Source organism: Pipra filicauda, unplaced genomic scaffold (genome assembly GCF_003945595.2).
Source record: "Pipra filicauda isolate LSUMZ 115617 unplaced genomic scaffold, ASM394559v2 scaffold269_size1075953_pilon, whole genome shotgun sequence".
Taxonomy (NCBI): Eukaryota; Metazoa; Chordata; class Aves; order Passeriformes; family Pipridae; genus Pipra; species Pipra filicauda.
The window spans coordinates 358,920-373,855 of record NW_024104386.1 but is presented as its reverse complement, the minus strand read 5'-3'; the positions used below and the strand labels follow the sequence as shown (position 1 = coordinate 373,855).

General features: G+C 47.3%; 1 protein-coding gene across 1 annotated transcript in view; it reads right to left on the bottom strand.

Annotated features, from left to right (window-relative positions):
• LOC113996142 (vasoactive intestinal polypeptide receptor) overlaps positions 1 to 14,106 on the bottom strand; it is a 101,196-nt gene extending 87,090 nt beyond the window's left edge. Inside the window, exon 1 of the mRNA XM_027736845.2 lies at positions 13,938 to 14,106. Within this exon, the coding sequence (XP_027592646.1) occupies positions 13,938 to 14,033 (96 nt within the window). The 5' untranslated portion in view covers positions 14,034 to 14,106. The remainder of the gene's footprint in view (positions 1 to 13,937) is intronic.
• Between the last annotated feature and the right edge of the window lie 830 nt (positions 14,107 to 14,936).

The window sequence follows — 14,936 nt, the reverse complement described above, 5'->3', positions numbered from 1 at the left end:
AGAGAGTTTGGTCGACAATCTTTATATCTTGGCCTTAAGATCAATTATATTTCATTTGACAGTGCCCACACCCCCCACTGTGAGACAGCAGCTCCAGTCCCTAACTGGTGAGCTCTGCAGAAGGTTAATGGTGTCCCCACTGCAGACCTCATGGTACAAATTCAATTTTAAATTTCTCTCCCTCTCATCCCTTCTGAGCAGCTCCTGTCCATGTGGGGTTGGAGATGGTTGGCTGCATCTTTCCGGGGGAGAAGCTCAGTTTTCAATCTTGCTGTTGTTATTTTAGTACAGTGTGAAGAACCTGGGTGAGACTCCTTGTTTCTCACATGAGAGCAATCCAAAATAATAATCTTCACCTCTCTCTTGTCTGAAACGTTTATGCTCGGACTGATGAAGGACCAGATCTGAGTTTTTTTTATTCTTTTCCCCCACAAATCTGTTTCATGGCTGGAGCAGAGTCAAACCCTGAAGAAAAGTACAAATTACACCAGCTGGGCAGATGTGGTGAATTCAAGGATCTCGTAGTCTGAAGGCACGTGGAATCCACCAACTGCCTCCAATTATCCACATCTCATTTTCTAGACACACCCTGAAAAAAAAGTGTCTAATTCGTAGCTCTTCAGGCCAAATCACCTTGAATACACCCTTAAAAAGGCAAAATGACCCAAGATTTACAAGAATCAGACCATATGTGCTCTGAGAAGCACCATGCTGGGGCTGCCAACCCAACCCCTGTCTGAGCACTGCCATCCTGATGAAAACCTTTCCCTGTCTCTCCTCCCTAAGAAAACACTCCTTCCTGATCCTCATGACAACCTGAATGATGACGCTGTAGGCTGGCACAGGAAGGCCTGAGTCCACTGTGGATGGATCCCTTGAAACTGGGGGTAATTTGGGACAGGGCAGTGGCCCCTGTCACATGGAGAGCAAAGTCCTCCAGCTGGCTTTGAGCTTCCTGACACACAAACACATCCAGCAGTGAGCCCAGCACACTCACACACACATTCCAAAACAAAGAGGCCAAGGGGAAGATTGCCAAAAGAGGGATCATCAGTGGGACCTTTCCAGCAGGGACATGGCAAAACTGCAACACTGGAGGGACCAAACTCTGGGTAGAACTCATTGCACTCTTCCAGTACTTAAAGGGGGTTTATAAAAGAGAGGGAAAGTAACTTTTTACATGGGCAGATAGTGATAGGACAGGGGGGAATGGTTCTAAACTAAGAGAAGAGATTTATTAGATGTTAGGAAGAAGTTCTTCACTGTGAGAGTTGTGAAACACTGGCACAGGTTGCCCAGAGAAGCTGTGGCTGCCCCATCCCTGGAAGTGTCCAAGGCCATGGCTGGATGGGGCTTGGAGCAACCTGGGATAGTGGAAGGTGTCCCTGCCCATGGCAGGGGGGTTGGAATGAGATGATCCTTAAAGGTCCCTTCCAACCCAAACCTTTCCATGATTCTATGATGACCATATGAAACCCTAGAGAGATCCTGCCCATCTCTCAACAAACTACACTGCATTTCTATACTGGATTTTCATTTCTCAACCAGAAGAAATGGTTCTCTTTCCAAGATGACCTGTTTCTGTCTCATACACTGATCAGCCTCAAAGTCAAAACATGGATGTGGCTCCAAACGCTACCAAGCTTCTGTTCCTGCACTGACAGGGAGATCCCCACTTTGGTAATACTTTCCTCCTGCTAAAGGTGGTTTTGTCTTGGTCAGTTTTTCCTTGAGCAGGAGGGAGAGCACTGCCCTGTGAACAGGATCACAGCAACTCCTCTCCCTGCACAGCACCTGAATAACACACACATCACGGGCAGGCTCCTCCTGGGACAGCCCCTGTGACAGACACACTTCCCCTTCAGAAATGGGCCAACCTCCAGCACAGAAGATGTTGGTTTTCTGGCTCTCAATGCAGCTCTTGGCAGGTTGTTCTCACACCTCACTCCCTCGCTGCTACAAACCTTCCTACCCCCAGCCAAATTCAACCCTATCGAGCATACAAACACTCCAGCACCAGCCCTTCACTTTAGAATCATGGAATCCTCAAGGCTGGAAAAGATCGTGGAGTCTGACCACAAAAGACCTCTGTGATCATAGAGTCCAACCACTAACCCAGTACTGCCACATCCACCACTAAACTGTGTCTTTAAGCACCACATTTACACATTTTTTTGAACACTTCCAGGGATGGTGATTCCTCCAATTCCCTGGGCAGCCCGTTCCAATCCTTGGCAGCAATTTCAGTGAAGAAATTTCTCCTAATTCTTCCGTGAAGGAAAAGAAGATGCTTCCATTCCCTGATGTTATCACATGTACAGGCTGACAGCATCATCCTTGTGACATCGATTTGCAAGGCTAATCCAGCCAAACACGAATTACAACACCTTCAGGACGTAGGCAGACAAAAGTGAAAAGAAACAAGCAAAAAGTGAGTAGAGGAAGTATATTTTTCTCATTCCCAGGTTGGGTTTTAGTCAATCAGTCACAAGACCACCCCTAGCAGAATGTTCATTTCCAGAGTCTGGAGCTGAACTCAGAGCTGCTCAGCTTCATCCTGAACTGCTGCCTCTCTCTCCACTGCAGCTGAATTTAGTGGTTCATCTCCTGCTACTTATGGTTGCCCCAGTGGATGCTGTTCCTTGCCTGTACTTTTCCCCAGGCTGCTCTGCAAGGGAAATCAGCATTTATTTTTAGGTCCATTGCACTCTGGCTGGTTGGGCTCTCCTCCCAGGGTTGCAATATATATTTAATACTTGTGTTCAGAGCTGACAGCCCAGGAAGCTTGAGTGGTGAACTGGCAGAGAAGAAACAATTGCAAAGGAGAGGGGCATCAAGCTGCCAAGCATTTTTAATACCCCTTCTGAAAAGAGAGACTTGACTTCTCAGTGGTCCCATAGTGGGGAAGAAAGCAAGCCCAAATCAAAGACAAAGTTGCTGTTTGATGATGATGATGGCTGCAGTTGTGTAATAGCAAATCCTGTCAGATCTGCAGCAGAGAGGGACAGGAGGGGAAATACACTATTAGATGAATATGCAGAGAAAAAAAAATAAACAAGAAACCACTAAACTCATGCTGGAATAAAGCAGTTCAGGAGAGAGAAAACTGCACCTGGGCTGCTCAGTATTCCCAGCACGGGCCATCCCTGGGAATGCTACAGCTCTGGGATTCTTCTAAACAGCAGGGACCACAGTGGGATCAGCAAACCCGGGGTCAACCCACACTAAATTCAGCTCAAATTTGGGGTTATTCCACAATGGATGTACCCAAAGGTTGTGGTTCCTAATCCCTCTGCAGCTGCAGTTCCTGCCCTCAAGTCTCTCTTGCCAGTGGCTCCCAGCTACCACCATCTCCATCCTCTCCCTCATCCCTGTCCTCCCCATATCCCCAGGCAATTCCATGCTGGGATCACAGGTCCTGGCCAGTCCCTGGGGCCTCCATCCCAGCTTGCAACAGCCACATGGACTGTTTTCCCTTCCCACCTCTCTTTCCAAAGAGCAGATACATGTGCTGTCGAGAGCGTGAGGTGCCTTCCCTTCAGAAAATCACAACCTTTACTCAGCTCCTCTTCCACAACAGAATGTAATGGTTTTGGAAGATGTCCCCTCAATAAATCCTGGCTTTGTTTTATCTCCCTGTAACAACACCACATGGCAAACCAATTTGAACAGACAACTCCAGCTTTATAGCAAGGTTTAAAAATATTTCCAGATGCTTACTGGTCCCCTAAGACATTTCTGAGGTTCAGGTCAAGTAGGCCCAAGGCAGCAAGCTTAAACTTTTAATTTCCTTTCCATCTACACAACCATCAGGGATTGGCTAATACAATTTAACTACCAGAGCTCTAGGAACAGCTTTCCAGTGAAAGCAGCACAGTAAAAAAGTGAATTTTAAGAAATGAAAGGTAAATAACTGTATGAATACAATAGGAGCCCTATGTTGGCAGGCACCTCAAGGAGACAGAAAGGTTGTTCTTGCCTTGTCTCCCCAAGCTTGTAAGATCCAAATGAAAACAAAAGCCAAGGTGGAAGGCAGAAATATACACTTCAACATCTCTTCCTCATGGTGTGTAAATTAAATTACAGTGTAGATCATGCACTCCCAGAGCACCTTCAGCCACTGAAGCGTCTCCAAAAGAATTGAGGATCAAGATGAATGGGTCTCTAAAAGTAACATCTCATACCACAGTTTTATCAAGTGCTGTCACAGCCTTGATTGACTACTGATATATGGGACATAATATTTTTTTATTGGACTGACTGGTACACCCAGAGATAGAAAAAAAGAGCTTTTAAAGCTCTTTCCCTCTGGAACACACTGAGGAAACTTCAGGCTGCACATTGCATAGGTCTGAAATCACTGTTCTAAGTTGAGTAAAGTTTGTTAATTACACACAAAAAAAGGAGTAATTAGCACCTGCAGAGCAAATAAATCACTAAGTCAGGGAGGTGGGAGCCTCAGTCCTTTGGGGGACTGCAGGCACAGGCAAGACTTATCACCTCTGTGGCACCAAGGAATGAGCAGGTGGCCAGACGTGAGGAAAACTGTGGCATGTCATAAAAATCACTGTCTCCACGGAATTTTAAGGGCTCTAATGCCCAGAAGAGCCATGATTGTTGATTTGTGAGCTTGACTTTCAGAGATATGTTGTAGGTCTGTAGCACAGAAGGATGGGAGCGATGGTTTTGCAACAAGACACTCCACAACCAACAGGTTTTTATTCCATGTCCCACTGAGAAACACCTTCAAGCCAAACCCAGAGCAAAGACTACTCAGCTTTGTTTCTCCTTCAAACATCAAGAAGTACCTCTATGCCTGAAAGTAGGTATTTTTCTATGTATAAATATATAGGAAAAGATATGTATAATTATATATTTCAGTTGTTCCAATATAGGCTGTTATTTCTCTTGATAAAACCTTCCCTCATCTGCATTGTACACAAACAGCCTAAAGATAAGCCTTTGATATTCCGTTTGCTGCATGAATTCCCAGGAAAGGGAGGAGAGAGCAGGGCAAGGAGGAACAAAGTTTAATTTTGCCAGAAACGGTGCTGCAAAGGAAACTGTTTGGAGATGATGAAAGAAGAAGAATCCCTGTGCCCCAGCTACAAAGCACCATCTCCAGCAGGTGGAAAAGGAGAAACTGTGCAAGAAATAAACTGTACAAGGAGAGTCAGGGAGTAGAGCAAAGCAGAAAGGGTGGGAAAATCCTTTGAGAGGAATCCCTGGAGCACTGGAATTAAGTGCACAGCAGAGCTGAGACCCACATGGATCTGCAGCTGAGCTTAATATCATTCCCCCCAAAAATTCACTCAGCTTAGCAGTTGACACTTCAGCATCTCAGTAAGTCTTCACGTTTGGCCTCCTTTTGGTGCCCTGTAAAGCTGGGAACTGTCTCAGCAGCAGCATTTTTCTCTGCCTTTGAGTATGTCAAGCACAAAGACAAGCTGTTTCTATTGTTAAAAAAGGCTGGAAAAGCCTAATTATTCTTAAAAGTGAGGATGAAAATGAAAAATAACTAAATAGGTGGATCCAGACTTTGAGGGAAACAAGTGGCTTCTCTCAGGGTTGGCTCTTTTGCACTTGGATCTTGCTTTGAAACGACCCCAGGGCAATAGGAAAACCCTGTGACCTTCCAGAGAGGGATTCTCAAAGGGGTGCCCAGGTAGGGCAAGGCTGGCAGAGGGGCTCCATCACCCCTCCATGGAGCTCCCAGCTCAACAAGGGGAAGAAAGTACCAACATCCTGGCTGAACTGTCCCAAATTACAGGGAGAAAAGCAGCCAGGAAATACTGGGCAGAGCTGAGGACTGAGCCCTCATGCTGAGGAGGATGAAGTGGCTTTAGCAGCGGGATCCACAAACCACATCAGCCAGTGCTGCTGTAGCCCCGGGGCTGAGAGGTTTTCCTTCCAGCAAGAGCTGAATGGTCCTGGAAAAAATTCCATTCCCTCCCTCCCTCCCTCTGCAAGAAATCACAGTCTGTCAGGGCACTGCCTTTAATCTCTGCTCAGGAAGCTCCTGAGGGCTGTGAAAGGTGACTTAAAAATAATTAAAAAAAAAAAAAAAAGCAGGTGCATGTATCCCACATACACACAAATGGGATCAACTTTCCAAAGGGGTTCCCCTGCCCCCTGACAAATGGACAGGGGTCTGTAAAGGGAAAGAAGCTATAAAAATAATCACTACATTCACTTAAAGTAAGAATTGGATGTGGCTATGGCAAAATAAAGGTGGAAGGGGTATAATCTCCAGCAGGATTTGGATTCTGGCCCTTTCCAAGCTGAGCACATAAAAATGCTGATGCCAGCATTGAAGCTGCTTTTTATTTTGGTGCAAATGTGCTGAATTGTTGTGGATTTTTTTTTTTTTGGGGGGGAGGGTGGTCATCACAGTCAGTATATTCCATTTCATTTCCTTCCTGCCTTGCAAGGGGATGTGTTCCTCCAAGTTTGAGCTGCCACTTAGGAGAGATGAAATAAAAGCTGCTTTTGGGTAATGAATAAAGCAGGTTGCAGGGAAAAGCTCAGCATGGAGCAAATTTCCTTCTTTTTTTTCCTTCTTACACACCATGAGAAACCTGGGGAGGGATTCAGCTTGGAGCTTAAGATCTTAAATCTACCTAAGAGTTGAACTGTAGTCAGTGAGGGTTCAGAAAGGTGCATAACAAGGCACGTGGTGCCATCTGAGATAATTTATTTTCATTGCTCACAGCATCAGAGTCAGAGAATCCCAGAATGGTCCCAGAAGGAACGTTAAAGATCATCTCATTCCAACTCCTCTGCCATGGGCAGGGACTCCAAATAACAGAGCACCTGCAGGGGCTTCACTCCCTGGAAAGTGATGATGTGGGACAACAGGATATTTTCCCACGTGTCAAATGGCCTGAGGGGCCTGAGAGGGAGCAGCAGCACAGACCTGACAAGGCTGACCACAGTGGGAGCTACACAGAAATGCCAGAACTTGTCCTGATCTGTCAGGGGAATCCCACCCTGAGGACACCTGCAAGGAATCTCCCAGGCTGGATAGCTGGGACATTTATAAGGGCCCTGGAGACGCTGCTCAGATGTTGGTTGTGATGTTACAAGTCGCCAGGTATTAACTGAAACATCTGTTAAACACAGAATCAAGGTTGGAGCCTCGAAGGAACAGCTTTTTAAAAGACACCCGATAGATTTCAGCTTTGAAAAGGAGACACAAAGTATTGATATTTTCCCCTGCAGACAAGAATTGTATTTAGATAGATTTTTTTTCTTTTTCCCCTTCCCTCGTGATGAGATGACAGGGATGAGGAGGAAAAAAACTGTGGAGCTCATACTCAGCCTCCCAGCTGTCAGGACCAGCAATATCCCTGCTGAAAGAGGAAGATCATGGGGGTGGTGGCTCAGCAAACAGAGTTGGGGTCTCCATATTCAACTCCTTTGGTCTCCTCCCCACTTTAAATTGATGCAGATCAATGGAGCCAAGCCATGACATCCAGCGGTTTGTCAAGACATCACCAACCCTGTTTGTCCAGCTCACTAGAGAAATGCATCACAAAATAATCCCAATTTGATTCTGAATTAGAAAATAATTCCCATTCAGTGTAAATGCCAACGACAGGAGTGTAAATCTCCATCTCCCAGCAATGCAAACAGTGAAATGGATAGTTAGTGACTGCCCTGGGGGGGAGAAATCCACCTAATGTGACTAATGGGGGAGATTAAGGCTGTTAATATCCACTGTTACAGTTGACTGGAAAAGTGACTTTGCTAATGTAAGGTACAGCAGGGTCTCTAAAATTCCTGTACAGGAGTAAGTCTTTTAAGTGCCGGAAATACTAAATATATCTAACAGTCAGTGCTGCAGATAAAATCTGGCCCAATAAACTGCCACTAAAGCAGCACTAATGTGGGCTTTCCAGCCCTAAGCAACCCACAGCACACAAAAATGTCCCTAAATTCACTTAACAAACCAACCATCTGAAAACTAATGAACTGAGAGCCGATGCCACCTAAGCCAACTTCCTACCAGGGCACCACATCTGCATTCACAGGAGTGGGGGCAAGAACATCAGAGGCAAGGACTGGAACAGCAGAGAAATATCACATCTGCTTCTGCCTCTTCACCTCACCTGCTTCCTGCCAGCAGGTCAAGCCGTGTTCACACGGGCTATTTATGTTTGTGCAGATTGGCAATTATTAAACATAAGTGCTCTTGCTATTATAGCTCTTCCCTCATTAGGGTTTATGCATGAGGCTGAGCTGTTTAAAAGTGATTTGCAGCAAGGCTGGAGCCAGTAGATGCTCCCAACAAAGCTGAAGTTTCAGGGTAGAAAATGTTGGCATTGTATTAACATCCTTATCAGAAAGAAACTTTGCACTTTTATTTGCATCTCCAAAAGCCTTTAGGTTTTCAGTGTTAAAGAAGTCTTTAACAAATAAAGGGGTGTATAATGATGCAAGGAGTATCCAGTAAACAGTGGTTTTGGGGAGCTCATCTTCTCCTCCAAACCTTCCCCAGGGCACTTTCTGAGCACTAATGAATGAACTCTCCCTGCATCCTGGTCTTGTAATGCAAAAGGTGAAGCTTGTGCCCAGGATGATGAATCATCCCAGAGAAATCCTGGGTGGTCAGGCAGGAAGCCAAGCACACTGTGGGCTGCTCCAAGAGGGAACAGTGACAAGAAGACTGCTCAGCTGGTGAACAGCCTTCTCACCATGGACAGGACCTCCCTGCCATGGCAGTAGCTGTGAGAGCTCTGGAGGGAGGCCAGTCTGGTGGTTGGAATCACGTCCCTGGCCCTCTCATACCTCAAAACAAAAGGTCTGACTTTTCTTCCACTGCAGTCCTCTGGGAGCTCATTTTCAGAGGCAAAAGCATCTCCCCTCTTGGCTCAGTTTCCACCCAGCTGAAGCTGTGAGAGCTCGTGACTTCTGGAAAACATCTGGGAGCGTGGAAGGGAGGGAGCAATGGGACAGCAAGGACTCAGCACTCACAGAGGGAAACCCTGCCTGGCTGCACAGGGCAGGAGGACAAATCAGTGCCATGGCACAGGCAGGCTTGGCAAGTCTGTCTCTCTGTCCATCCGTGCTCTCTGTCCCACCTGATGGGCCAGAACTCCAACCCCTCCTGCTTTGGGGTCTCCAAGCATCTCCAACCCATTCTATTTATGTTTTTGGCCCAGAACTGAGGGTTTTTCTTGGCTGCATTTCCCAGATTTTGGTTCTTGCAAAGGACTTTCCTCTTCTTTCCAATGCGGAAGAGAGAGAGTTGATGAGAGCAGAGAATGGGGCTATATTTAATCCCACAACCTTTCCCAGGCATTGGAAAACCACATACCCATTTCCCTGGAGTTGGTGGGATGCAGTAGGGATCCCACTCACAGCAGTGAAGTGACACTGCCACACTGGGCCTGACTTGGTCTGAGGGCAGGATGTGACCCACTGCGTTCACAAAACCAAGCTGAGTCCTGTTCCCCCTCAAAACTTGAGGAACAGTTTTTATCCTGCACAGATAATTTGAGCCTTTTCCTGAATTTGAGGCCATGCAGAGTGTGACAAATCCCCTCCAAGTGAGCTCAGATCCGACTTGAAAACAAGATCATCATATCTTGGGTCTCATTGATCTACGCAGTGTCTGGTGCCTTTCCTCAGGCTGCCAATAAACTGGACACTTGATGCTGAACAGTGAGATATTCCTGTCCCTCTTCCCTCTGTTCTTCATCTCCCAAAAGGATTTGTGTCTACAATCTAGCTGGAATACCAGATAACTTCCCAGTCCTACCAGACTAAGTCAGGACATGAAGTGGAAGATTGGTTCTGACAAGTTACCACTCTTTCCAGTTGTTTGTGCTGAAGACCATCTGGTAAAGGGGAAAAGCTGCTATCCTTTATTATTATTATTTATTATTTATTATTATTATTATTATTCCCCCCTGAATATTGATATAAACTCTGTCTTTTTGCCATTCCCAAGGCAGCCTCTGGAGAGCCAAAGCCCCTCTTCACCGACATGATCCCATCACTTACTCACGCCCCACCTGCCAAATGTGCAGAGCATCCCCCTGCTTTGCATCCACCAACTTCCATGACCCCTCCTTGGAAAGCCAAGTGAGAAGAGACAGAGAAGAGACTCAGAAAAGTCACACCACTGGGAAACAACGAAACAAAACCAAAATGTCAGGGCAGCCTCACAAGCCACCACCTGACAGACTCAGCACAAAACACAGCACACCCCAATTTGCATTTTTATCTGGTGCAGCCCTGGGGCTCTCACACCACTGATGTTACAAAAGGAAGGAGTCTGAACCAGAATATTTTTAAAGTGCTGTAAAAAGGGGAAAATCCACCCTCACTCCCAAATTCACCAGCCAGGCAGCTTTCTCTGTCCATGGTCCCATCCTCCTCCTGATGCTGAGTGTTTGGCAAATATCCCTTTTTCTTTTTAAAGACTCATCTCCTTTTAAAATACATCACAATTCCCACCCTGCCTGGTTCTCTGGAGTTTTCCTGCTGGAGACAGACCTCTTGGCTGGAGGGAGGATGTGATAATGCTGGTGTGAATCCCTCTGCTGACACACTGGTGGGCTGGAGTAACACACTGCTGGAAATAGCCTTAAATATTCCACAGAGCAGGTTTTTAACTCAGATGCAGGGGGGGGTTTTTTGGCCTATTTTTCAATTTTTTTCTGTTGTGCTCTAAATAAGAATTTCTACAATAAATATATTGCTGATTATAAATGTTCTCTGAAAACTTTCAGCTTTATAAAGAGACGAGACTTTCAGAGCTACCCAGACACAAGGTTGGGCAACTGGTTCTCCTAAATAAAGTCAGTCATGCATTTCTACAAGTATAAATTTAATAAATCACACCCCCAGTGGTACACTGAGGCTTTGTGGCAAGGCCTTTGTTAAACACATGTTGTTAAGCTGAAGGATCTTTGTGCTGGGTGCAGGAACTAGACTTGAGGATTCTAGTGAGTATCTTGTATTTTTGGCAAAAACAGTGATTATTTTCTTTAAAATATATTTATCTCACTTTTTAGGTTCTCAGTCAATGTCAGGAGGAAAGAGAACCAGATGCAGCTGAAGTGGTTGTGCCACGAGCTTAAATTTAACTGATTTTTCACCACTGGTCCCATTTCCAGCATTTACACTCGGACTGATGAAGGATCAGATCTGGGTTTGTTACTCTTTTCCATTCCATTCTTTTTTATTCTATTTCATGGCTGGAGCAGAGTAAAACTCTGAAGAAAAGTACAGATTACACCAGCTGGGCAGATCTGGCTAATTCAAGGATCTCGTAGTCTGAAGGCACGTGGAATCCACCAACTGCTTCCAATTATCCACATCTCATTTTCTAGACACACACTGAAAAAAGTGTCTAATTCGTAGCTCTTCAGGCCAAATTAACTTAAATTCATCCTCAAAAAGGCAAAACGACACAAAAGAACCTAAAAGGGATTATTGTGCATTGACATTGTGCCCCCACCACCAACTTTAGCCCTTTTCTTGCCACTGTTCAAAGCTGCCCAGGGCAGGTCTTGGATGAGCGTGGCCTGGTGAACTACAGCAAATGAGATTTGCCCAATTCCCTTTTTTCCTTCCACACTTGGGAGACCATGAGAGGCCGAGGTGAGAGGTTATAACAGCAATTAGGAACCACATGGCTGCAAAGCTTTTATTGCACTGAACCTGTTGATCAGCCGATTGTTCCCCGTTCAGAGTTTTCCCAAGGACGCACCGATAAAAATTAGCACAATAAATTATTTGAGAAAAAAACCCAAAACCCTCAACCAAACCAAACTCTTCTGAGCCATCACAGGTCCCAGAGCCAGGTTACGATTGCAGAGCTACTTTTGCTTTAAAAATGAGCACAAAATCCAAGGTTTAAGCTGAGAAACAAAACAAAGAGGGATTTTCTCAAGCATGTCAGTACTGGTCACCTTGCAGATCAGTGCTGATAAGGAGCACGTGAATCTTTTTAACCCACCAGTATGAACCAGGTCCCAGGAACATTAACACAACAGAATAATGAAAGGTTTGAAAAGGAACGAGTCACAGGATTGCACCCACTCTGTGCCTGGTGTTGTCCCAAACCTTTAGGGCTTTGTGCTTTTTGACAGCAATGACTACCCCAGAGCATCAGTAAAAGGGCTCAGTCCTGTCACCACTTCCAGGGTGAACTTCAGCAGATGCCTGACTTCCCCCTCTGCAGGATCTGGCCCCAGAGGATCTCTTCATGCCAACAATCTTTAAAGAAATGGGATTTTTGCCAGGGGCTTCAGTGGAATTAAAAGCTGGAGCACCTCCAGCAGCTGATGGGAATACTGTCCCCTTCTCCCGGTCCCCAGTTCCAGCCCTGGACATCAGCTACTTTGTTTTTTTCCCTAAAGCAAACTCTGTAGAATTCCAAGAACTAATTGCCTGGTCATTTTTTTTTAATGCTTTAATCCATTTTCACAGCCTGTTCTACCACCAAAAAAGTCTTTGGCTATGTAGATGGCTGGGTGGCATGTGGTGACAGCCAAAAAAAAAATTGAAATAAGTCCACTTGTTTCATTTCTTGAGGGACAAGGGGAGAAGAAAGGGGAGGTGAGTGATGCAGTGACACATTTGGGTTAACTTCCACTCTGAGCTTGGCTTGGTTGGTCTGACTCTGCTTTAAGGTCAGGCTGGATGGAGCTCTGAGCAACCTGATCTACTGAAAGATGTCCCTGACCATGGCAAGGGCATTGGAATGAGATGATCTTCGAGGTCCCTTCCAACTCAAGCCATTCTGAGATGATTCCATGCCCACCAGCCCAGCAGTGCAAACAGAAGTGGTCAGCAACAAAGTACTGACAGCATAACCCAGTTCCAGTGGGCAACCTCGGGATGCTGGTGAGGCAACCTCACCTTCCCGAGAGAAAACAAGTGTGGGAGAAGGTTAAGAGTGAGAGGGAAACTCAGACACAGCCAGCTCCCAACCTCCCTCCTCCCCCAGCCTGCTGAATTAGAAACGGGCTCACTAGAAATCAAACACTGCAAGGAAACAAGGCTGCGAGAACAAAGCCTGAAATCACAGAATCACGGAACGGTTCCGAAGGGACCTTAAAAATCACCCAGTTCCAGCCCCCTGCCATGGGCAGGGACACCTTCCACTAGACCAGGTAGCTCAGAGAAATGTGCAGGAGTCCCGGTGGCACAGGGAATCAGCTCCCGCACACACGTGTGTGTGTATTTGTGTGTGTGAGCACAGACACATCGCCAGCAGAAACAGCCCCGTTTGCTCATCCTGCACCGAGCTACGAACCATCTGCGGCCGGGGAGGAAACGGCACTGCCCCAGTAAGGGACCCGCAAGCGTGGAAATCACATCCAGGAGGGACACGGCAGCCAGAAAACACATCCTTTGCTCCCAGCTCCTGCTCCTCCCTCACACAGCGCATCCACATGAGGTTGCGCTGTTGGAGAGCAGCACTTTGCGGAACTTGCCGTGGGCAGCTGGGGGAAGGTCCCACTCCCACCCCAGAGCCCCCTGCCCTGCCGCTGAATCGCCTCTGGGAATTCTCATCCCGTTATCCCCCGTTTTGGGGCGGGGGAGAGCTTTGCATGGAACCACCGAGCTCCTGAACAGAAACCCGAAGCAAAGCGAAAGCCGGGCTGCAAACCTGAACGGCAGCGAAACCGAGAGCCGGTCGTGAAACAAAACGCTAAAATCCCAAAGGGAATTCCTCCAGCTCAAGGGAGCCTCTCACTCCCGGAGAGGACGCACACCTGAATAAAAAGGGAAACCAAGCGACTGCTGTTTGCCAGATCAGCAAACATCTGGACGGGGGGATTAGGGAAGCGAACGGATCCACCTGCCCTCACCCGGCAGCGCTCCCAAAGTTGCCCAAAGTTTGCCCGCGGCACAGCGAGCGCAGGGAGCGGGTCCCGCTGGATCCCGCTGGATCCCGCAGCCCCTCGGTCACTCACCGCGGACAGGAGGCAGCCGAGAAGCAGCACCGCGACGCCCAGCACCGCGTTCTTCCCCATCCCGCCGGCGTTCCCCATCCTGACGACATTCCCCATCCCGGCCGGAGCCCGGCGGAGCGGCGGCGGGCAGCGCTCGGCTCCCGGCGCCGGGCTGGGCGCATCCAGCGGGGCACGGAGGGAGAGGAGGAGGAGGAGGAGGAGAAGGGAGAGGAGGAGGAGGGAGAGGAGGAGGAGGGAGAGGAGGAGGAGGCAGCCCCGGCCCCGAGCCCGCTCCCCTCCCGCACCGCCCCCCGCACGGGGCGGGCCCGGCACCGCCCCCCGCCCGCCCAGGTACGGCCGGGCCCGGGGGGGACAGCGCTGCCCGGGGTGCTCCTTCCCTCCGCTCCTTCCCTCTTCCTACTCCCTCACTGCACTCGTTTCCTCCCTCCCCCTTCCATTTTTTTCCCCCGTCTTCTTTTGCCCTTTATTAATTTTCCCTTCTTTTGCCTCCTCCCCCCCCTTTTTTCCCCTCTCTTATCTTTTTTCTCCTGATTTCCTTCTTTACCCTTCCCTTCTCCTTTCTTTCCTCTTTCCCTTCTCCCTCTCCTCTTGCCTTTTCATTCTTTCCTTTCCTCTTTTTCCATTTCTCTTTTTTCCTTTATTTCCCTTTCCCCCCTCTCCTCCTGCTTTCTCTCCTATTTCCCAAGTTTCCTTTTCACTATTTCCCCCTTTCCTGCCTGTTTCTTTTCTCTGTTTTTCCCTGTTTCCATCTTTCTTTTCTTTCCTCTTTCCCTTCTCCCTCTCCTCTTCCCTCTTCATTTTTCCCTTTCTCTTTTTCCATTTCTCTTTTTTCCCTTTATTTCCCTTTTCCTTTTCTCCTCTTCTCCGTCTCCTCCCCCTTTCTCTTCTATTTCCCATGTTTCCTTTTCACTGTTTCCCCCTTTCCTCCCTGTTTCTTTTCTCTGTTTTCCTGTTTCCATCTTTCTTTTCTTTCCTCTTTCCCTTCTCTCTCTCCTATTT